At 39.6% G+C, this 24,764-nt stretch overlaps 1 protein-coding gene across 6 annotated transcripts in view; it reads left to right on the top strand.

Moving 5' to 3' along the window:
* The window catches only part of PICALM (phosphatidylinositol binding clathrin assembly protein), a 117,775-nt gene that overhangs the window by 23,673 nt on the left and 69,338 nt on the right, over positions 1 to 24,764 (top strand). For all 6 annotated transcript variants that reach the window (XM_084631635.1, XM_084631638.1, XM_084631636.1 and 3 more), the window contains exons 2-6: positions 5,055 to 5,197; positions 12,575 to 12,650; positions 17,404 to 17,506; positions 22,153 to 22,246; positions 22,812 to 22,923. In XM_084631635.1, the coding sequence (XP_084487761.1) occupies positions 5,055 to 5,197; positions 12,575 to 12,650; positions 17,404 to 17,506; positions 22,153 to 22,246; positions 22,812 to 22,923 (528 nt within the window). The remainder of the gene's footprint in view (positions 1 to 5,054; positions 5,198 to 12,574; positions 12,651 to 17,403; positions 17,507 to 22,152; positions 22,247 to 22,811; positions 22,924 to 24,764) is intronic.

Genomic DNA, 24,764 nt, shown 5'->3' with positions numbered 1-24,764 from the left:
TGGATCAATATGAAAGCCCAACAACTGTGTTACAAGCAGTTTGGCCAGCTTTAATCCAATATTTAATTTCACTTGAACTGCTAACATTGAAGTTGCTAAGTGCAGAACTTGTCAGGAAATGCCAAAGTCCCTGGGGGGTTTTCGATTTCCTCTGAAGCATGGGGCATGGGTCACTCGCAGGTTTAAACAAGTGTAAATGGTGGATTCATTGTAACTTGAAGTCCTTAAATCATGATTTGAGGACTTCGGTAACTCAGCCAGACATTATGAACAGGAGTGGGTGGGTCAGGCTCTGTGGCCTGCAATGTGCAGGAGGTAAGACTAGGTGATCATGATTGTCCCTTCTGCCTTAAAGTCTGAGTCTAAGTCAAAACCGCCTATGCAACCTTAACTTTACCTCTGGTAAATATACATAGATAACTGTCTTTAATTACATAATCACAACTTGCATCTTTTTTTCTGGAGGGCCTCTGCTTCATTTAGATGCTTATTGGTTGATGCGCAGTGAATGTTGCAGGGGGATACGCCAGTTCATTTGTGCATTATTTTTGTCCCAGGCCTGTCTTCACTGTTACGTATCTTATTCTGCATCCATTTGCAGTGGAATGTGAAATTTTGCATAAGCACATTTTTATGTCCAATAAAATGTGGCACGACTTTTATAAAACTTTGTTTTTAAAATTAGTGCACATGCATAAAGTCTTTGTTTTGGTGGATTTTTTTAGTTAAAGTTTTAAAGCAAAATAAAAAACCACTTTGTTCTAGTACTTGGCAGAGTCTAAACTCACTTTCATTAGGTCACCTCAAACCATGTGCCTTAAGTTTAGGGACTAGCTCAATGATGAATTTTAGTGTGCTATCGCAAACTGCAGCTGTACTAGCTGTTTTTTTAATAATAAATATCTGCCCTCCAATATTTAAATAGCTGGACTGTGCTCAGATTTAAAACTAATCCTCCTCACACAGGCAGCATGTTGAGTATTAATCCTGAAAGGGAAAAGTTAGAGTTGGTGATAACCAACTGCAGAGGCCTTCTAGACAGGAACCACTGGGGCTACGTTAATTATAGTTGTTGCTGTGTGCTTGGCCTCCAATGATTAAGCACATAGCATCTGCTTTGCCATGTAGTTCTTGATCCACGTCATCTTCCTTTTCAGCTCATTTGAAGTTAATCCATATGTTACTGCAAAAGATGTCTTTCTTGGCTATGTGCGTGTTCTGTAGAATTTACTAAAGTTAGAACAGTTTCATAGGAAAAATTACCAAAACTATTAAAAATCACTTGTTACAGTTCCATTTACGTAAAAGTGGAATCAACCGCTTCCTCCTCCTTTGTGTTTTGGACTCAAGGGTTTTTGTGGACAAAATATGTGAACTTAATCCAATATATATCTGGTGTATGTTTTATGGAATGGATACATGGACCCATGTTTGAATCAAGAAATGCACTTTTTTCTTGACAAGAATTATTATTAATCTAACTATCTACTTATTAGAATTCTTTTACCCAAGAGTATGAAGGGTAAAGGCAAATTAACTGCTTTGTGAAATCCAGCAAGCTTTGTTGTCAGCAGTTCACCTCTTTCTATTCCTGGAATGTTGAAATGAATATGCATTTTTATCAAAAGTTCTTACTGTGTGGTTGTTTTTTGTTTTAAATACAATTACATATATTAGGCAAATTGTGTATGTAACATTTTCCTTAGCTGGCTTTTTAGTGTTTTGTAGTTTTTTCTGAGACACAGTTATGCATAATGACAGGTTTCAGAGTAGCAGCCGTGTTAGTCTGTATCCGCAAAAAGAAAGAGTACTTGTGGCACCTTAGAGACTAACAAATTTATTTGAGCATAAGCTTTCGTGAGCTACAGCTCACTTCATCAGATGCATAGTATTTGTAAAGAGTTTAAACACATCAGGGTTTGAACACTTTTGTGATAGGGCTAAGGATTAGGGCTGTCAAATGATTAAAAAAATCATGATTAATTATGAGATTAAAAATTTTGAAATTAATCGCAATTGTAATCGCACTTAATAAAATCTATTTAAATATTTTTGGATATTTTTCTACATTTTCAAATATATTTGTATTCTTTGTTGTAATTGAAATTAGTATATTTGGAACTGTAGAAAAACATCCAAAATATTTATAATTTCAATTGGTATTCCATTATTGTTAAGCAGTGCAATTAAAACTGTGATTAATCACGATTAATCTTTTTCGTTGAGTTAATTTGTTCAGAGTTAATTGCTTGAGTTAACTGCTAATTGACAGCCCTACTAAGAATACTTACCAATATTTTAGGGTGGATGAAGGGCAATGTCAAAGAAAAGTTAGGCATCTGTTTAGTTTAGTAAATTACATTACCTCTTTCATAAAAATATTGAAATATCTGTTTCATTGGGATGCTAACAGTCCCAGAATTGTATCTGAATTGTTTAATTTAGGGCTTATTACTTGTGTAGATCTCTTACAACTTTTGTGCTTTCAACATATAGTTATGATAGGCCAGAGTAAGTAGAGGGAAGAATTTCTGGAAATCACATTGGACTGGCAGCCAAATTTTTATTTACTTTTTATTATTTTTATTAATCTTCCTCTCTTTTTAACATCTGTGAAATTATTAATAGTGACTAGAGCATCTTTCCAGCAGCTGGGGTGTGTGTGTGTGTGTTTTTTTTTGTTTTTTTTTACTATCTGTTTTAGCACATAAGAAATCTTTTGTTTGATCTTCAGTGTCTATAATACTGTGGACAGTAGTTAAATGTAATTTTCAGTCTGAGGAGCATAAGGAAACCCTGTGTTGATATGATGATTTGAAACTTTAAAGCCTGTTTTTGCTGCCTTTATTGAGCTGAGAGAAACTGAAAGTAAATATTTTCTCAAATTATATGCAGAAATTACGTTTTGTGCAAGAGTGGTTCTGGCACATGGGAAAGATGATTCATTTGTTCCTTTTAGAATGGCTTAAAATTGAAAAACGTGTCAATGGTGTACATGGAAAAAGTACTCTTTATTAGGGCTGTCAAGCGAATAAAAAAATTGTGATTAATCCTGCTGTTAATAATAGAATACCATTTATTTAACTGTTTTGGGATGTTTTCTACCTTTTTAAATATATTGATTTCAATTACAACACAGAATACAAAGTGTACAGTGCTCACTTTATATTTATTTTTGATTACAAGTATTTTCACTATAAAAAAACAAAAGAAATAGTATTTTTCAATTCACCTAATACAAGTAGTGCAACCTCTTTATCCTGAAAGTTGAACTTACAAATGTAAAACTATGTACAAAAAAACTGCATTAAAAAATAAAACAATGTAAAATTTTAGCACCTACAAGTCCACTCAGTCCTACTTCTTGTTCAGCCAATCACTCAGACAAACAGATTTGTTTACATTTGCAGGACATAATGCTGCCCAATTCTTATTTACAGTATCACCTGAAAGTGAGAATAGGTGTACTCATGATACTGTTGTAGCTGGCGTTGCAAGATATTTGTGCCAGGTGCACTAAAGATTCATATGATCCCTCATGCTTTAACCACCATTCCAGGGGACATGCATCTATGCTAATGACAGGTTCTGCTTGATAACAGTCCAAAGCAGTGCGGATGGACGCATGTTCATTTTCATCATCTGAGTCAGATGCTACCAGCAGAAGGTTGATTTTCTTTTTTGGTGGCTCGGGTTTTGTAGTTTCGGCATCAGAATGTTGCTCTTTTAAGACTTCTGAAAGCATGCGCCACACCTCGTCCCTCTCAGATTTTGGGAGGCACATCAGATTCTTAAACCTTGGCTCGAGTACTGTAGCTTTCTTTAGAAATCTCACATTGGTACCTTCTTTGCGTTTTGTCAGATCTGCAATGAAAGTGTTCATAAAATGAACAACGTGTGCTGGGTCATCTGAGACTGCTGTACCATGAAATATATGGCAGAATGCAGGTAAAATGCAGAGCAGGGAGGATACAATTCTCCCCCAAGGAATTCAGTCGCAATTTTAATTAATGCATTATTTTTTTAACAAGCGTCATCAGCATGGAAGTAGGACTGAGTGGACTTGTAGGTGCTGAATTTTTACATTTTGTTTTTGAATGCCATTATGTAACAAAAATAAATCTACATTTGTAAATTGTACTTTGACAACAAGGAGATTGCACTATAGTACTTGTATGAGGTGACCTGAAAAATACTATTTCTTTTGGTTATCATTTTACAGCGGAAATATTTATAATAAAAATAATATACACTTTGATATCTAAGTTACAACACAGAATACAATATACCGGTATATGAAAATGTAGAAAAACATCCAAAATATTTAATAAATTTCAATTAGTATTCTATTGTTTAACTGTGCAATTAAAACTGCAATTAATCGCAATTTTTTTAATCACAATTAATTTTTTTGAGTTAATCAAGTGCGTTAACTGCAAATAATCCACAACCCTACTCTTTATTGAGAAATAAAGTAAAGAAGAGCCCTAGGAAGGGGACTACATGACTCAGGGAGCTGAATACAGGATATGAGGACTTTCATATCCAGCTCACTAGTTTGAGTCTGGCCAGCGTCAGTGGTGATAATGTTACCATTGCATGGTTTTTAAGTGGTCCATATGAAATAGGTAGTATCAGTTCAGTTTCTAGCAGACAGGTGTTAATCGTGAAAATTGACATCATAGTTAACTAATGGTATAGCAACAGTATAAGCAAACACCAGGGATTAAATGGGCAAGGAAAGTGACTCTTAATTGCAGAAAATCCTTTTTAGAATACATTTGAGAAGCTTATTTTTATTCATACTGTCTATTCTGTGGATGAATGAAATATTTTAAAAGCTCTCAAACTGCAGCTCTTTGAGATTTTCCTGGTGGGCCACAGAATGAAAACCTTTGAGAGCTAAATCAGAGGTATTCTGGAAAAGGCTGCATAATTTCTAGATTGCTCCATTGAATGAAAAACTGAAATATATGTGTACCATCGTGATAACTAAGCTTCACGAATACTAAATATACAAGTAAAATAACAATAATCAATTCTGTTTATTACAGATTTAATCCAGTGCACAAATGAGATGAATGTGAACATCCCCCAGCTGGCAGACAGCTTGTTTGAAAGAACTACCAACAGTAGCTGGGTGGTGGTCTTCAAGTCCCTCATCACAACTCACCATCTAATGGTGTATGGAAATGAGGTAATACAATGTCTTGAGTACAAAAATTGTATCTTTGCTGTAAAGATACATCATGGAGATGTCTTTGACTAGGTACTTTTATAAGAAAATCTTCACTATTTCTGCCCTTCTACTTACTAGGTAGTTAGAGAACTGTAAAAGGGGGTTCTTTTTCTATGCCATTCTTGTTTTTATTATTGTTTAAAAAAAAATTCAGAGAAATAACCCAAGTATGACGTAGGATCATAAGAGCCGAAAATGAAAGAGACTTACTAGGTCACTTAGTCAGGCATCTGACAAAACAGGTGTTTTCTGTATAGTCAGAATGGTTTGTAAATTGTATGTTTTTTCCAGACTTCTTAGTTGGGGACCAACAATCTTTGTATTTATATTTGATTTAAAAATATGAAGACTGTTTACATGTGAGCAGTAGGCACCCATAATTAACGTTACGTTTGCAATCAATTAAATATGAGCTAACAGCCCAAAATCAGCTGATTTTAAAAAAAAAAGTAGTAAGCTCCATCCTGCTGCATACCCTCAATTCTCCACAAACCCTTTACAAAATAAGTCTTGTGGTGTTTCCATGATACAGCGCTATTTTTTAAGATGCTTAACCCAAATGAACTGTGGCTTGTAGACTTTCTACATTTAAAAAAAAACTTAAAATTTTAGATCTGTTGATCTATAGCACAGTAGACATTTTGAAGCCTTTTTTCTTAATCCACCATTTTTGAATTTTAAAAATTAATTTTGAAAAGTGGCTATTGTATATAATCCATACATGATATATAATATGTATGGTATGGGCAATATTCAGATTCCCCTTCATATTCAGTCAGATTTCTTTTACATTGAAACAATTGAAATGAAATTTCTCATACAGTTCATAGTATATGTTTGTCATAAGGAAAAAATAGAAAAATACCTTCTGACTTTTCATGGGATTCTACAAAGCTATTAGTGCTACTCTTTGGTTCCATTTGTATCTGCACAGGAATGGAAAGACCCTCAGATATTAAGGACATGCTTATTCTACAACTGCTTCAGCACTGCCGCTGAGCCGTTGGAGCGCCGTAGTGTAGAAGCTTTCTGTGTTGACTAAAGGTTTTTCTGTTGATTGTACTTAAGCCATCTCTCTGAGAGGTGGTAAGTAGGTCAGTGGAAAAATTCTTCTGTCAATCTAGCGACATCAATATCAGGGTTTGACTGACTTAACTACGGTTCTCAGGCTGCAAAATTTTTCAAAGCCTTGAACAGTGTAGACCAAACCTAACTGAGTCAGAATGTGAATTGAAAACTGTTCTGGATCTACTGCAGGGGTGGGCAAACTTTTTGGCTTGAGGGCCACATCTGGTATAGAAATTGTATGGCAGGCCATGAATGCTCATGAAATTGGAATTGGGGTACAGCAGGGGGTGTGGACTCCGGGGTGAGGTCAGAAATGAGGAGTTCAGGGTGCAGGAGGGGCTTCCAGGCTGGGACAGGTGCGGTGCATGGAGGTGTGGGGGTGAAGGCTCCTTCTGGGGCTACAGGCTCTGGGATGGGGCTGTGGATGAGGGGTTTGGGGTGTAGGAGTGTGCTCGGGGCTGGGACTGACGGGTTTGGATGGTAGGAGGGGGATCAGGGCTGGGGCAGGGGGTTGGTGTGCGGGAGGAGGTCAGGGTGCAGGCTCTGGGCAGTGCTTACCTCAAGCAGCTCCCGGAAGCAGTGGCATGTTCCCTCTCCACCTCATACGTGGAGGTGCAGCCTGATGGCTCTGCTGCGCGCTGCCTTGTCCATAGGTGCCGCCCCTGCAGCTCCCATTGGCCGCAGTTCCTGGCCAATGGGAGCTGTGGGGGGCGGCGCTTAGGGCAGTGCAGAGCAGAGCCCCCTGGCTGCCCCTATGTGTAGGAGCTGGAGGGGGGAGACATGCCACTACTTCTGGGAGCTGCGCACTGTGGCCCCTGACCCTGCTCCCTGGCTGGAGCGCCCGAGGGCCAGATTAAAATGGCTGGTGGACCAGATGCAACGTGCGAGCTGTAGTTTGCCCACCCCTGATCTACTGTGAGCCCATAATGTTTGACTATTCAGATCCCTCTATAAAGGGTTTGTACATGTATTTGCACAGTTAAAGTATGAAATGAGCAATGATAAATTCAGTCTAATGGAGAAAATATAAATAAAAGATGGGAAGGACTGAAATCCGCAGGCTCTTATCTCTCCTCCTGCACCCTGGCATTTAGAATTTCAAGGAAATGTATGTGGGATAGTTCCAGCTGAGCCGAGCAAATGATCTTTGCTCAGTGTGGGCAGAGAAGATGAGAAGCTCTTTCCTCCCTACTAGTCCCTGCCAATATGCTGGGAAAGAAAATTCTTTCCCATCCCTGATTTGGCAATCAGTTTGTGATAGTTCTTGGGGTACCCGGGGCTGAGAGTCACCTTGTTACCCCCAGCCTTCAGCATGAAGGAGACTTGCTTGTGCTTAATTGGATGTTAGCTCCCTGATACTACCAGCTTGTTAGCCATCCAAACAATCTCCTCTGGGTTATGCCAGCTCTTATTTTTCCATGCAGGTTAACAATTGGTATACCCAGTACTCAAGTCTTCTTGAAGTGTTCCCTGTAGTGTCCAGCCTCTTTTCCACTTACGGCTCACAGAAATGCCACATCTGCTGTCCCCAAAGGAACAGTGCTTACACCAGCTTGTATGATTCAACTCAGGATCAACTTCTTGTTTAATATCACAGCACTGAGATACATTTATAGTGAAAACAATAATAAGTTTTTATTATCCAAGATTTAAGAGGTAGTAAGGGTAACGGAAGCAAAAGGTTACCTATAAAACAAAATCATAACACGCTTTCTAGAGACTAGACTTGACTTAACAGGCTAACCTCTTGTCTAAAGAAGTTTTTCTTACCCTAAGTGTCCTCTGCAGCATTTCAACTAAGACTGGTTTCATGAATGTAAATGAACTGCCCTTTTACTTCCTAGGTCCGGGATCACAGGGTGTCTTCTCTGTTCCCCAGATAGTCCAGCAAACCTTTGAAGTGTATCTCAAGATAAGGTTGCCTTCCACCTCTGTATGATTTCTTTTTGACTTGATATTTCTGTTGACCTTGTATGTAAATTGGCCACCATTGTGTTAGCCTACAGTGCTTAATTTACATGCCGACAGGTGAATAAACATCTTTTGTCTGGCAGGAAACCTGTTTCTCCACTTCTGCTGTGATACAGACTCTTTAAGACCATATTTTCAGTATACATATATAGCGTTTGTGTGTACATTTCACAACAATAGTAATGACTAATGTGACCATTGTTTTCATTTAAAACCTCACATGGCATTCTTTGATGAACAAGAATGTACTTACCAGAATCAAGATATTATTGAAACCCCATTGCCAGTTGGCATTGAGTTGTCATGGGTCACACAGTGTAAGCTGATTCATGTGAGCAAGAATCAATGACTCAATCATTGATATCAAATTTTCCATGTATGGGTTCCAATTCTGTGGATTTTGTGAAGAGTGTCCTAGGGAGAGAAGAAAATGCAGCTATTTTTGCTCATTAGCTATGATTTAAACTATTTCCTGTTTTTTCCTCACCCTTTTGTAAACATCAGTTTTTTAAAGTTAGACCAGCAGGAATTTTCAAAAACAAATTCTACTCCCACACACACTACTTGTCATGTTAGAGTGTTGAAAGTGGTCTAATCGTTGGAACTTCAATGGAGATTCAGTTGGCCCGGGCTTGGAATGTAAAAGGCTATCACTCCTCCCCTCCCTGTCCCAAGCTATGAAAAATCAGTCACTTCAGCTGAGAACAGAATTTTTCTGTTTTAGTTATCTGATGCATTGTATATTTGGAACCCAATACAATGTCCATATAACCATACTCTGCATGATGATTTAGGTTACAGTGGTATTTTCAGATATAACTCTTGGCTTTTTGTAAGTGAACTAAGGGGGAAAAAGACCCATACCATCCGGTGATAACCTCTGTCTCCCCACATATAGCTTAGCAAAACGCAGCACTAGTATGTATTAATTGTTGTATCAGTTCTCGGGGATCCGTTTTCAGAGGCAGAAATACTCAGTGCAAGATTTAGCATTCATTTTATGCACATACCTGCGACAGGGCATTAGTTATAAAGATCTTTACCCTATGAATGAATTCATGTCATCCTTGGGCTGTATAATTAGCTGCAATGGATAAAACTAGAGATTACAATAAGGATGTAACTTCTTCCAGGCCCTGAATCCCGTTTAGCAAGACTCTTGTTTTGAAAATTCACTAAACTGCTGATTCAAAATTAATTTTTCCAGTGGCACTGGCTTTTCTGCCCAACTCATTTCTTCTAAAGTTAGCACATAAGGAAAAATTATGTGATAGATGACTTTCAGGAAGACATTTGTAATATGTGTAGTAGGTAATACCCTTACTCAGACCAGTAGGGAGGAAGAGGAAATAAATTTGTTCCCATACATGCAAGTTGTTCAGCTCTTGCCAAATCCTGATGCCTCGTCACTACAGGTTGTTGACAAAACTTTTTTGTTAATCTGTTGAAATGGAAACGTTTCACAGATATGGTTCAATATCAGTGAAATTCTGCCAGAAACAAGGCAGGTTTCTTGGGGGCTTACCTGCCCACTTCCTCTTCAGCCCTCCTCATAAACTTCCCAGGATCTCCACAAAATGGAATGACCATTCTTCACCTAGCTCTCCTCTTCACTCTTTATACATCGGAAAACTTCTAAAGTAATTAAAAATAGGGCTGAGTCAGTCAGTATTCAGAATTCTTTGCATAGCAACCCTTCTTACTGGCTAGCAAAAAACTCTTCCTTTTTTCAAAGGGACTCTGAAGCATGCATGTGCCCAGTAGGGATTTAACAGTATTTAATCCTAAACAAATGTTGAAAGGCTCATTAGAATAGCAGTACACTGGATTAAGCAAGTATTTCACAACTTCTGGAGAGTTTCCCCTCAAGAGAATCCTGTGCAGGCTAGAATGTAGCGTTGAGAGAGTTTTTTATACAAGTACGAAAAGCCATGTGGCTGCTTAGAAGGCTTGGAAAGAGGTTTCTTTACTGATGAGAATTACCACCACCATGGTTTGAGGGGCAACGAAGGGAAATGAAATTGCCTGTCTCTCTCATCCTCTGAAATATGATTTATAATCCATGAAGAGTACACTAAAATTGCTCTTCTAAAATGTTTTTAATTGAAATAAAGAAAATGTAATCTTCAACATAGAAGGCCAAATACTGGTTTTGGTTAGACATGCAATTCCTAAAGTATGAGATAGACTAGACAGGGTGAAACCTGAATTGATAAGAAAATTTCTCCTTTAGGTTCCTGAATTTATTTAATATGAATAATAATCTTTATGTAGTATTAATAGTAAATCTTCATGCTGCTGAATATCTCTTAAATAAAATCCCATAATTATATTTAAAGGTAATTAAATTAGATAACATTCAATACCTTAAATTTAACCTGAGTGTACAGGGAACTAAAGGTAAAGCTGGTCAAGAACTCCTAGTTCACTTCTTAGTACAGGTAGACATTATTTCCTGGTAATCTACTGATAGCTTGATTACAAATGCCAAAGTGTTGCAGTTCAAATACAAGACAGCACAAAGCTTTAAGCAAGCAAACAGGCTGGTCTGCCAACGGACTGGTCCTGTCAGCTTTCCACCCTCTCCTTTATTCTTTCTCTCCCCCCGCGCATTACATTCTCCAACAGATAAAAGGAATACACTGGCTTTGTTTAACATTCTTATTTACCAATTTCTATCTACCGCATTCCTTGCTCTCGGGCCTTGAGCCCAGTCCTGGGAGGCTTCCCACGGTTCATGTCATCTAGGCGAGATTCCAAGGTTCATGCCCTTGAGAGGAGCTGTGTGTGCACTGCTCCTACACAACACTCCGGGTGTGCCCTGAATGTTTCCAAGTGCATGAACCTTGTATGAATCCTACACCGAAGTGTTGATGTAGGCAGTATAGGTGAAGAAAGCCTTTGTACTACAATCAGTCCTTGAAGCCACCACATGTGAGCAGTAACTGATTAAGAAGTTTTGAAAGAGACCTTGCCTGTGGATGCACACCGAACACCGTAAAACAGATATTAAAAAAAAGAGTTCTACAGAGGTCTGATCCCTAGCCTGCCCCAACCACAATGTCCCTTTTTTCAGCTATGGCAGAGCAACATGCTTATGTCTAAGTAATGAATGCTACAGACGCTCATTTTCAGTTGAAAAGTTTACATTTCATAGCGTGACTACTGCTAATTTGATCTGGTAGAAAAATAGTATAGTTTTCTGCCAGTACATGTCAGAGCATCTGACGTGTATGTGGGGGAGGGGGATTTTGTCTGAAGAGTTCATGTCTGCAATACATTTACTGCTAATTCACTCTCATTAAAGTAGGCAAGCATAGGATTATTTATTGTTAAGATGTACACTTTTGCTATTTGTAGTAACTAAAGGCCTGATTTTGAGAGGTGCTGAGCTCTCAACTCCAAATAATGTGAATGCAAGCTGCAGGTGCTCAGTGTCTTTGAAAATCAGACCTCAAATACGTACTTCATGAAACCAATGCAATGTGAACCAAAGAATCACAAAACTGTTCGATAGCCAACACTAAATTGGAGCAGACCACAAGGACGTTGAAACCAAAGTTGATTTTTTTTCAAGTTTCTTGCAGGATGCTCTACAATCTTTGTTTAGAAGTTTTGATCCGAGCCTAGCATTGAAACTCCTAAAAAAAATAGGATCAAGTGGTCTTTTTATCTTCGAATTGTCATTTCTAGTTACCAAAAAGTTCCATCATAAGGAATATTGTTAGCCTCGTAATCTTCATAAAATTAGATTGGCATTAGAATTGCAAGGTTTACTTTGTAAGTAAAGGAGAAATTGTCTGCAAGTTGGAAGGCAACTTGTCAAACTGATGGTTACATGCCATCAGTTATCCTAACTTGAAATTGATTTGCGTTCAGTGTATCTCTTTGCGTGTATGTAGCTCAAAACATTGCTGCTAGCTGTGCAGAAAGGTTCTACAAATAGGGTATGTTTGAAGAAGAAAAGTTGTAATTATGCCAAATTTTACTGCCTTGTAACTAATTTTAATGCCTGTATGAGAAGTTTGTCCTCGTGTGGCTAATTCTAGTTTAGAGCAAAGGGTCCTTCAATCCTTCACCAATACCAGTTAAAATAGTAGTTAAACCCTGTATTCCTCCACTGACAGCTTTGCCCAGAAGTGTGTGGGTTGTTTGTGTTGTTTGCAAATTACGCTACAAATTTTTTGGAAGTTTGATAGCTCTGAGTTATATAAACTGTTTAAGTGCAGGATTAAATAAGATTCCAGCAGAGCAATAACTTCTTATTGATTCAAAATCTTTTTTTTCTCCATCTAGCGTTTTATCCAGTATCTAGCTTCCAGAAACACACTGTTTAATTTGAGCAATTTCCTAGACAAAAGTGGATTGCAAGGTAAGGTATCTTCATTTAAAATCTAACATGGTATTTTAGGGAATAGTGAATACTTTATTTTCACAAGTTGTGGTGAACTGCCTCTCTTCTGTTGTTAAAAAATTGCATATCATTCCAAGAAGTGAAATTCTTTATTTTAGAACACTTCTGTGGATGTCATTCATAATCTTCCAGCTGACTAGCATTTGTGGCATTGTAGAAAATACTGCCACATGGAAAGAATAGATATAATTTTTTATCTTGCATAGGTGTGATTTTTAGTCATGCTATTTATTCTAGTTCTGAACCAGTTTCCAACAACAGCCAATACAAGATAAAATGAGAGGTTAAAACTCCCACAATGTATTCCAGTTTCATCATGGGGCAGGAGATAGTTCTTGATGCTGGCTGGTACTAGTTGAAACAAAAAGACCAATAGCACTTAATTTTTATTTAAATTGATGGTCATCCAGCCTCCCCCTATGCCTATGTAGGGTTAATTAAATGAATAAATATGAAATAAAATTTTCAGTTTCCAGGTCTGAAGAAATCAATTCTACCAGGGAAGAAATCAGTTTAAAAATTAATATTATTGTTTCATAGAGGTCCAGCTGAGATTGGAATCCCATTGTGTTAAGCACTGTACAAGTATATAGTAAGAGACAGGTCATGCTCCAAAGATAACGATTTGATCAGATCAGACTATATTGTATTCTCTCTGCCAGGGGTTCTCAAACTTCATTGCACTGCAATCCCCTTCTGACAACAAAAATTACTTCACAACCCCAGGAGTGGGGACCGAAGCCTGAGCCTGCCCGGGTGGGAGAGGGGGCCAAAGCCTGAACCTCACTGCTCTGGGCAGGGGGCCAAAACTGAAGCTCAAAGGCTTCAGCCCCAGGTAGGGGGCTTGCAACCTGAGCCCCACCACCCAGGGCTTAAGCCCTCAGGCTTTAGCTTTGGCCCCGGGCAGTGGGAGTCAGGCTTCAGCCCTGGGGCCCAGCAAGTCTAAGCCAATCCTGGCGACCCCATTCAAAAGGGATCATGACCCACTTCGGGGTCCTGACCCAAAGTTTGAGAACCGCTGCTCTACACCAAAAACTTCACAGCTACTATCTCACACACTGGGGTCCTCCTTTTATTATTATTATTTATTATTATTGAATGATTGAATTATATCTTGCAAAATTCTACTTGCCTCCTTGTAAGGAAGGGGTAAATAAAATTTTTAACAAGGAAATAATATTTGTAAGCTATCCATTGTCATGGTAAAGGGTAGGCAAATACATCTTTGTGCCTGAGCTACTCACTTTTCATGTATTCTGCAAGGCTGGGAGAAGTATAACAAAATAAAAGAGGTTTCAGAATAGCAGCCGTGTTAGTCTGTATTCGCCAAAAGAAAAGGAGTACTTGTGGCACCTTAGAGACTAACCAGTTTATTTGAGCATAAACTTTCGTGAGCTACAGCTCACTTCATCGGATGCATTCAGTGGAAAATACAGTGAGGAGATTTATATACACACAGAACATGAAAAAATGGGTGTTGTTATACACACTGTAAGGAGAGTGATCACTTAAGATGAGCTATTACCAGCAGGAGAGCGGGGCGGGTGGGGAGGGAAAAAACCTTTTGTAGTGATAATCAAGGTGGGCCATTTCCAGCAGTTAACAAGAACGTCTGAGGAACAGTGCGGGGGAAAGTGGTGTTGGAGAGCTGCCTATGACCATCGCTTATAAGCACTGTAGTGTCCAGGAAGTGGATCTCTTGTGTGGACTGGTCCAGGATGAGGTTAATGGTGGGATGGAAATTGTTGAAATCATGGTGGAATTCCTCAAGGGCTTCTTTTCCATGGGTTCAGATGATGAAGATGTCATCAATATAGCGCAAGTAGAGTAAGGGCATTAGGGGACGAGAGCTGAGGAAGTGTTGTTCTAAGTCAGCCATAAAAATGCTGGCATACTGTAGGGCCATGCGAGTACCCATAGCAGTGCCGCTGATTTGAAGGTATACATTGTCCCCAAATGTGAAATAGTTGTGGGTGAGGACAAAGTCACAAAGTTCAGCCACCAGGTTTACCATGACATTATCGGGGATAGTGTTCCTGACGGCTTGTAGTCCATCTTTGTGTGGAATGTTGGTGGGCTTCTACATCCATAGTGGCCAGGATGGTGTTTTCAGGAAGATCACCAATGGATTGTAGTTTCCTCAGGAAGTCAGTGGTGTCTCGAAGATAGCTGGGAGTGCTGGTAGCATAGGGCGTGAGGAGGGAGTCTACATAGCCAGACAATCCTGCTGTCAGGGTGCCAATGCCTGAGATGATGGGGCGTCCAGGATTTCCAGGTTTATGGATCTTGGGGTATTCTATGTGCTACTCAGCCTGGACCAGTCCACACAAGAGATTGACTTCCTGGACACTACGGTGCTAATAAGCGATAGTCACATAAACACCACCCTATACCGGAAACCTACTGACCGCTATTCCTACCCACATGCCTCCAGCTTTCACCCAGACCACACCGCACGATCCATCATCTATCTATAGCCAAGCTCTACTATACAACCGCATTTGCTCCATCCCCTCAGACAGAGACAAACACCTACAAAATCTCTATCAAGCATTCTTACAACTACAATACCCACCTGCTGAAGTGAAGAAACAAATTGACAGAGCCAGAAGAGTACCCTCAAGTCACCTGCTACAGGACAGGCCCAACAAAGAAAATAACAGAACGCCACTAGCCATCACCTTCAGCCCCCAACTCAAACCTCTCCAACGCATCATCAAGGATATACATCCTATCCTGAAGGATGACCCATCACTCTCACAGATCTTGGGAGACAGGCCAGTCCTTGCTTACAGACAGCCCCCCAACCTGAAGCAAATGCTCACCAGCAACCACACACCACACAACAGAACCACTAACTCAGGAACCTATCCTTGCAACAAAGCCCGCTGCCAACTGTGTCCACATATCTGTTCAGGGGACACCATCATAGGGCCTAATCACATCAGCCACACTATCAGAGGCTCGTTCACCTGCACATCCACCAATGTAATATATGCCATCATGTGCCAGCAATGCCCCTCTGCCATGTACATTGGTCATACTGGACAGTCTCTACGTAAAAGAATAAATGGACACAGATCAGATGTCAAGAATTATAACATTAATAAACCAGTCGGAGAACACTTCAGTCTCTCTGGTCACTCAATTACAGACCTAAAAGTCGCAATATTACAACAAAAAGACTTCAAAAACAGACTCTAATGAGAGACTGCTGAATTGGAATTAATTTGCAAACTGGATACAATTAACTTAGGGTTGAATAAAGACTGGGAGTGGATGGGTCATTACACAAAGTAAAACTATTTCCCCATGTTTATTCCCCCCACCGTTCCTCAGACAGTCTTGTTAACTGCTGGAAATGGCCCACCTTGATTATCACTACAAAAGGTCCCCCCCCCCCCACCTGCCCCGCTCTCCTGCTGGTATTAGCTCATCTTAAGTGATCACTCTCCTTACAGTGTGTATGATAACACCCATTTTTTCATGTTCTGTGTGTATATAAATCTCCTCACTGTATTTTCCACTGAATGCATCCGATTAAGTGATTTGTAGCTCATGAAAGCTTATGCTCAAATGAATTGGTTAGTCTCTAAGGTGCCACAAGTACTCCTTTTCTTTTTGAAAATAAAAGAGCAAAAACTAAATGAACTCCTGTACATGCTGTAGTAGGGACCAATTGCTTGAAACTGTAATTGTTTCAGTCAGATGTCTCTTTGTTTAAAGTAGGTGTCGGGCAAGAAACAGATACTGGTCCCTATTCCCAGGTTTCCCCACTGCTGCATGTAATTCTGTTCATGCTTGGAGCCATTCTTAAAAAGTTATTCATTTGCGTGTACTGAAATTGCCATTTTGTCTCCAACTTTGCACTTTATATAGCTGCTTCAATTTTGTTTTGCCATAATTGTAGTATAATATACATACTCTTGCTGATGGCTGTGGACAGCAGTTTTCATTGTGGTAAATGACTCAAAACTGTCAAGTTGAGACTTAATTTTCAAGGGGAGACTGGTACAGAATATGAAAAGAGACCTTTACCATCTAACTCCAGTGTTTCCTCTGGGGAATAAAGCAGAGGATAGAATTTCTTGGCCTGCACCCATAGGAAATATTTTTGGATGTAATTAAGATACGTCAGTCTAATCCTACAATATTTGCGTGTGCAAACCCCCACTTATTAATGTCAATTTAGTTCAGTGCATTTTGCTGTATTAACTTTTAAAAGAGTATGTATGGACTTTGAGATTGGCTCTGAAAACATAATACTTTTGTACATATATGTATGCTAATTAAGAAATCTTACAACAAATAAATCAATAAGCATATATAGGCACTTTCTATGCTAGGAGCCACAAATTTATGTAAAAATACTTAATCTGTTCACTGACTTCCAGGAGATCGTTTACTTCAGATGATAAAGGAAATTACACGGTATTGTGACATCTCTAGATATTTGCCACATAATATATAGAGATTTTTCAGGGTATGTGCTGTACAGTGTATAGCTCTTAACACCACAATATTTTTAAATGTGCCAAAAAAAATGGACAGCAGTCTTTTGTAACAGTTTTTTATATATTGGTGGATTAAGGGAAAATTTATAGATTGTTTTTGTTTACAAGTGTGTATCTTATTGCCTAGTCAGAATAATTGGTTTTGTATAAAAATTGACTGGAGGAAAGATAAGCTGTTGAAACCTTTTCTCTTTTAGGGTATGACATGTCCACATTTATCAGACGGTATAGTAGGTATCTGAATGAAAAAGCAGTTTCTTACAGACAAGTGGCTTTTGACTTCACCAAAGTAAAAAGAGGGTAAGAACTGTAGTTTTTATTTTTCTTATCTTTAAGATGTGGCTTGCAGTACATACTAACAAGCTGTTCGCAGATAACCAAGTTGGTTATCTTTTCACTGGTATTGATCAATATACTCTGTGCATTATGCACCAAAAATGTCAGTGCAGTTGAGTTGTAATGTGTCTTCAGAAATTTTGGGGAGCACTGTCTTTTGAAAAAAATGAAACGGAAATCAGTCTGTGCATCGGATTGAAGCAACTGGTGGTAGCTACCTGATCTGGCCAATAAAATGTTTCTTGATATGCCAGAAAGCTGTCTTGTGTTTGGCACCATTGGTGTTTAACTACACTTCTCATTTGAGAAGATTATGGAGATGGGCATTTATGTGAAATATCTTGCTGTACCGTCTGTTCCTTCTTCATGCCACTCTCAAAGTGGCTGTTTGTACAGTCCATAGTACTATAATGTACTATGTATAATGGTAATTACACAGAATGACCATCATGCCTTTTATGGGATGGGGAGTGGGGGAAGACACCTGATCAATTTATGTATCTATGACATACAGTGGCTAACTGCTGGTTAAGCAACTGCTTTAGATATGGCATACGTTAAAGCCATGGTGGCTCTAATGTAGTTGAAGCAATAAATTAACCATACTTCAAGTGAATGTTCACATGGATTCTGCTCTTGGTGCTCATGTTCCCTATTGACACAAGATCTGGTTCTTTTGGCCAACAGTACTTGCTGGGGCCAACCCTGTGCCCCAGATGTCTTTTTGCCCCCACCCCCACCAGTGGTATAAAGGGTGGGACCAGCCATCCCTCAGTTTCTACTTCCTGCAGCAGCAAGAAGGAACCCTTGCAGTGTCGTCCTGCTTCTCTGTGACTGTTATAGTTGGTGATAGTGAATAGTTAATGTAGCTGTTAAGTAGTTAACTTTGTTTGCCTATATGCCTTAAAAAGAGAATTTTTATTACTCCTTTTACTAACCTTTCATGCTTGTTAGGCATCCACCTGCATTCTTCAGCCACCTTATCCCCCGAGATACTATTGAAGCAAGAGATGGACTCTTCTTAAAGTAATGGGAATAAAATCCCCTGATTGTGAACTCTCCATACCAAAGAGAAAAAAAGATTGGTGTCCCATTCTGGGCATTTGTCTCAACGGGTTTGTTCATCATTTCAAACTCGGGATGGTGATACTGGTCTTCCCAAGAGTGTTTACTAAGTACTTGGCAGTGGTAGCAGCTCGCTTAAGGAGGCAAGGAATCCAGGTCTACCCTTACCTCGATAATGGATTGATCCAGGGAGTATCACCTCTGTAGGTGATCTTAAAGCTCTTTGCCACATAGGGCCTCAAAATCAGTGGAGAAATACCCACACTTACTTTTATTTCAAAGCTTAGAGCTCATAGAAGCAGTGTCAGCAAGAGCTTATCTTCCAGAAGACTCCAAACCATAGTGGACCTGATCAGCTACAAGCTCTCTCAAAGACATCAGTAAGACCATGACTCAGACTTCTGGGACATACAGCCTCATACTTCTGAGACAGCTTGCCAGACTTTGCCTAGTCTCCAGGAAAGGGCAGTTGAAATCAGTGCATCTATGCAGCAGATCCCCATATAGCTATGTTGGTCAGGATTCCACAAGAAGTCCTGTCCACATTAACTGCGGAAGACCCATTGCAGGTGTGCAACGTAGTACTTTTCTCTGCACCTCTACCAACTAAAACTCTGACACATGTCTGCACCCAGGGATGGGAGGCTCATCTAGATCACTTTGTAACTTAGGGCCTGTGGTCCCTTCCTGGAGCTCATCTGCACATAAATGTCCTGGAACTGAGCCATCCGCTTCGCATGCAAAGCATCCTGTCTCAACTGCACGGATCTGCTATTCCAGGGCTGATATAGCACCACAACTATGCATTATGTCAACAGACAGAGAGGTTAGGTCATCTCCACTCTGCAAGGAGGCCATTTGGCTCTGGGCTTAGTGTATTCATCACTGGACCATGCCACTGGCCCTGCATCTTTCAGGTGTTCAGAGCTCACTAGCAGATCACTTCAACAGACAGTTCTCAGACAACCACAGGTGACTGGTCAAGAGTCCAGTGTTGCAGAGCGTCTTTCCCAAGGGGGGATATCCAAACAGACCAGAATAAGAAATGCCAAGTATTCTGCTCCACGGAAGTTTCCAGTGCAGGCTCCCTGTCATATGTCTTTCTCATCCCCTGATGGCAGGCCTGAGATATGTCTTTCCTCCAACTCCCATATTACAGAGAGTCATGAGGTAGCTGAGACAAGATGCATGATTGATAATCATGACCGCCCTGATGGGGCCAGGCAATTCTGGCATTCAGATCTGGTGAACCTCTCAGTGTAGCCCGCAGTCACTTTGCCTTTGATGCCCAATAGCCTTGAGAACCATCAAATTCTACAGCTGGACCCATTTTGGTTAGCCATGATCTAGACTGTCAGATATAACTGACATCCCCCAAAAGAATCTGTGGATCTGAAATTTAGAATATCCTGTTCCAAAACAGGAAAGCCTCAACTAGACTAATCTAGCTTCATAAATGAAAGAGGCTTTCTATTTGGGCATCTTGTCACCAGCTGTCTTCCCTCAACAACACCCATTCAGCAATATTGGACTATACACTAGTCCTGAAACAATGTGGACTTGGTTTGTTCCATAATGCTTCATCTAGTAGCAGTATCTGCAAATCACCTTTCTTTCCAGGATTGCAGTGTATTTTCTCGCTCTACACTGGCTAGATTCCTTGAGTGCATTATTAATGTTTCTCCCCCAGCTTGTGCTCCCCCTCCTTCTGGGTCCTCAATGCAACAGGATTCAGGGTCCCCCACATTTGAGCTCTTAGCAACTTGTTCCCTGTATAACCTACCAATGAAGACTGCCATTATATCAGCTCGAAGGGTAGGGAAGATTCAGGCACTCAGGGCGGATCTCCCTTATTTAGGGTTCCATAAGAAAAGGCCTCATCCCATGTTCCTGCCCAAAGTTTTTTTCATGTTTCAGATGAACAAGTTTATTCATCTCCCAGTTTTCTTCCACAAGTCTGGCTCACACCCTGGGAAAGCTAAACGTCATACACTTGATCTAATGGTATTAAGGTGGAATCCCTATAGACAATTACTTGGAGAGAATGGTTACTTACAGCAACTGTGGTTCTTAGAGATGTTGTCTACGTGGATTCCATGACCTGCTCTCCTTCCCCATTACTGCAAAGTTGTACTCCTCTGAGATTCTGTATTGGTGAAGGAACTGAGGGACGATTGATCCTGATCTGTCTTTTATGCCCTTGGGGTGGGCAAGAATATCTAGGGTGCAGCTGTGGCCCCAACACACACTACTAGCAAAAAGAACCCACCCATGTCCACCTGGGGTCCAGGTGCACCAAGAGTGTGATCCTTGTGGACACCCCTCTTGAAGAAGCACATCTACTGTAGGGTAGTTAACCATTCTTTCACCACCTGACCAACAGGCAAAAGGACTGTTTTTAATTGTAAGGAATTCTGTTAATAGGAGAAAGTTATTGCTGGTGTTTGTTCCTTGACATGTTTGGCTTTTTCCAGCTGTAATAATCCTCAGCCTTTTGTGCTACAGAGAGTCCAGTGGATTCTGATTTTTAGTTTGAACAAGCGAGAGGTTATAAGAGGTAGAAGTTTTGACTTTGGTATCAAGCCTTTTTACATAAAGTGAATGTTGTTTTTAAGTCCGTGTAGTGTAGAAAGCAAATGTTTACTATCAATTTTTGTTGTTAGTTTCCTCCTAGGGCACCTTCTTTTTCTCTTAGCCTTTGTGTCTTCTCTGGGTATCTAGTTTAAAATATCAACCAAATGAAAGTTAAATAGACACAGATAACTGACATTCTCTTTTAAAAAAAAAAATCCAATTATTTTATTTAAAAAAACTTGTCAAGTATAATTGTAAGATCTTGTTCAGTGTTCCTGTAACTTCAGATTTCCAGACAGTGTATTTATAATCCTACATTTTATGAATGCTTTTAAAAGATGTTAGCGAGACAAGGTGGGTGAGGTAGTATCTTTCATTGAAGCAGTTTCTGTTGGTGAGAGAGACAAGCTTTAAAAGATCTTGTCACACTGATTTGACTGCTGTTTTACGTTTCACTAATAACCCTAGATTTACAATTGAAACAACATTTAGGCAATTAGAAAAGTGTAGGCAATTTCTGTTTCAGAAATAGGTTTCAAAAGCTAATTTGAAAAGAGTTTTTTAGCATTTTTTAAAATTTGTCTTTGAAACAAGCTTTTTAAAATGCTGCTAATACTTCTATAGCCACCTCTTGCATCATAGATCACATTGTAATAGTTCTGAGCATGGCTATTTCTGTTGGTCTCGGAGAATAAAGATCAGTCCTTGAAGACCCCGTAACAGGTGTGCTGTCTTCTGGCCAAGGAGAGCTGGATGTTGCTCTTCTGGACAATCATTGCCATTCTTTTGGCCAGACAAATTGAATATTACAAGGCATTCCCGTTACTTACTTCAGTCGTCTGAATATGCTGCCTCTAGCATTGCTGTTCTTTTGATCTGTTTCATATGCTCCAGTGTTTCATATTCCTAATAAAAATATTCTTTCATAATCCAACTGGTGGTTTGTTTTCTGTTTTCTGTTTGCATAATAGGGCTGATGGAGTCATGAGGACAATGAACACAGAAAAACTCCTTAAAACTGTACCAATTATACAAAATCAGATGGATGCACTTCTTGACTTCAATGTAAGTTTAATTTCTTCACACATCAGAGACACTGTCAATTAACACAGCTGGACTTTTCCCCCACAGCTTTTCACAAGCTATGAAAACAAGTGATGCAATATGTACAAAGTAAAATTTCCTTCCATATTTTTAACTTGTTGTGTCCAGTCTAATATAGTTTGTTTGAAGAGCAAAATATACCTGGAACATTGCCTGGTATGCTTAACCTGAAGTACTGATGGCCTAATAAGACAAGCACTTCATTAATGTTCATTTAGGAGTACATGCATTCAGTAAGTTTTTTAAATAAACAAAATTTACTCTAATTATTCTTTTGGCCCCTCTAAATATGTGATATATTAGTTATGTATTTTTGTTGACCTGCTTTTCTTTGATTATTTAACTTGTCATCTTTGATGCTGATAGAAGTTCCGTTTAACTTGGAATGCTGCCATGTTCTATAGACAGTACATTTGCTAATGGAAAGCATGTCTTTGGGTAGAATATTGAAATGTAATTATTAATTGGAAGTTTTCTGATAAAATGTCAATCCAGATGAGCTAACTTTCTTTTCTAATCTCCCTAGGTCAATAGCAATGAGCTTACAAATGGTGTAATAAATGCTGCCTTCATGCTTCTCTTCAAAGATGCCATTAGACTCTTTGCAGCTTATAATGAAGGAATTATTAACCTTCTGGGTAAATATTACTCTACTCTGCAGAATTAGTTCTTTGTGTTTTCAGTAAACAAGGGTATATAAATTTTTTCAGAATTTACAGCTGTTTGGATCTTTAAAGAATAAGGCAAAACATTCTATCTTCATGTACTGCTTTAAAAAAATCTTCAGTTTTTTGGGACAGCTTTATTGCCAAGGATTCTTTTGCCTTGTTAGTACTTTCCTTACATGTAATCCAAAGTATGCAGTTTCCTAAAAACAAAGTCCAAGAATTTTTGGCATAGAAAATTATTTTTCCTTGAACTGGTTTTCCTCCTGTCACCGAGAACCTCGACTCAAAATCAAATAGGAAAATTGACAGTTTTTTCTCCACTGTGATAATTGTTAAAGAAGCATAGAGAGTTTAGCTTCCATAGTTAGAACTTAATTCTAACGGTGTTTATAATCTTTTGTATGTATTATATTTGGATATTTGGCTGGCTGTGAAGGTTTTTATGTTGTTGCTCATCCCTGTGAAACGAGTACCTGCTCTCAACGATAGCATGATCTATCACGGGTAGGCAAGTGTTCCGAAGGTGGCATGTGAGCTGATTTTCAGTGGCACTCACACTGCCTGGGTCCTGGCCACCGGTCCGGGGGGCTCTGCATCTTAATTTAATTTTTAAATGAAGCTTCTTAAACATTTTAAAAACCTTATTTACTTTACATACAACAATAGTTTAGTTATATATTATAAACTCCTAGAAAGAGACCTTATGAAAATGTTAAAATGTATTACGGGCACGTGAAACCTTAAATTAGAATGAATAAATGAAGACTCGGCACACCACTTCTGAAAGGTTGCTGACCCGTCATCTATCACGTAGATAGGGACCTACCAAATTCATGGCCATGAAAAATGTGTCACGGGCCGTGAAATCTGGTCTCCCCCCATAAAATCTGTTTTTTGTGTGCTTTACAGATTTCACGGGGGAGACCAGCATTTCTTAAATTGGTGGTCCTCACCCAAAAGGGAGTTGTGGGGGGCGGGAGTCATGGTGTTGCCACCATTACTTCTGCACTGACTCCAGAGCTGGGTGGCCAGAGAGCAGTGGCTGTTGGCCAGGCGCCCGCTAGCAACAGCACAGAAGTAATAATGGCAATGTCATACCATGAGATCCTTATTTCTGCACTGCTGCCTTCAGAGCTGGGTGGTCAGAGAGTGGTGGCTGCTGACTGAGGGCCAAGCTCTGCAGGCAGCGGTGCAGAAGTAAGGATGGCAATACCATACCGTGCCATCCTTATTTCTGCACTACGCTGCTTTCAGAGCTGGGCTCCCAGCCAGCAGCCACTGCTGCCCAGCTCTGAAGGCAGCACCGCTGCCAGCAGCAGCGCAGAAGAAAGGGTGGCAGTACTGTAACACGACCCCTCTCCTCCTCCTTCCCCCCCCCCCACCACACACACAATAACCTTGCAACCACCACAATAACCTTGCAACTCCTTTTTGGGTCAAGATCCCTACAATTATGACACCATGAAATTTCAGATTTAAATAGCTAAAATCATGAAACTTACGATTTTTTAAATCCTATGACCGTGAAATTGACCAAAATGGACCATGAATTTGGTAGGGCCCTATATATTGAGTATGCCTTAAAAGCAGAATTACTTATCTTTTCATGTGCCAAAACACTGGAGGGACAGAGGAACTTAAACCTGTAAGTAATATTAAAATTTAAGTTAAAAGGAAGGACTTATTTTAGCATCTTATTCCTGGTAGTAAACTAGGCAGATCTAACTTCTTCAGGAACCCCAGTATGTTGGTCTCATTCTGGCTCCCCCAAACTCTGTTTTATCTTGAGGGAACAAGCCTTTTTTAACTGG

This window comes from Lepidochelys olivacea, assembly GCF_965140295.1.
Source record: "Lepidochelys olivacea isolate rLepOli2 genome assembly, chromosome: 1".
Taxonomy (NCBI): domain Eukaryota; kingdom Metazoa; phylum Chordata; order Testudines; family Cheloniidae; genus Lepidochelys; species Lepidochelys olivacea.
This window is presented reverse-complemented; position numbering and strand designations above follow the sequence as displayed.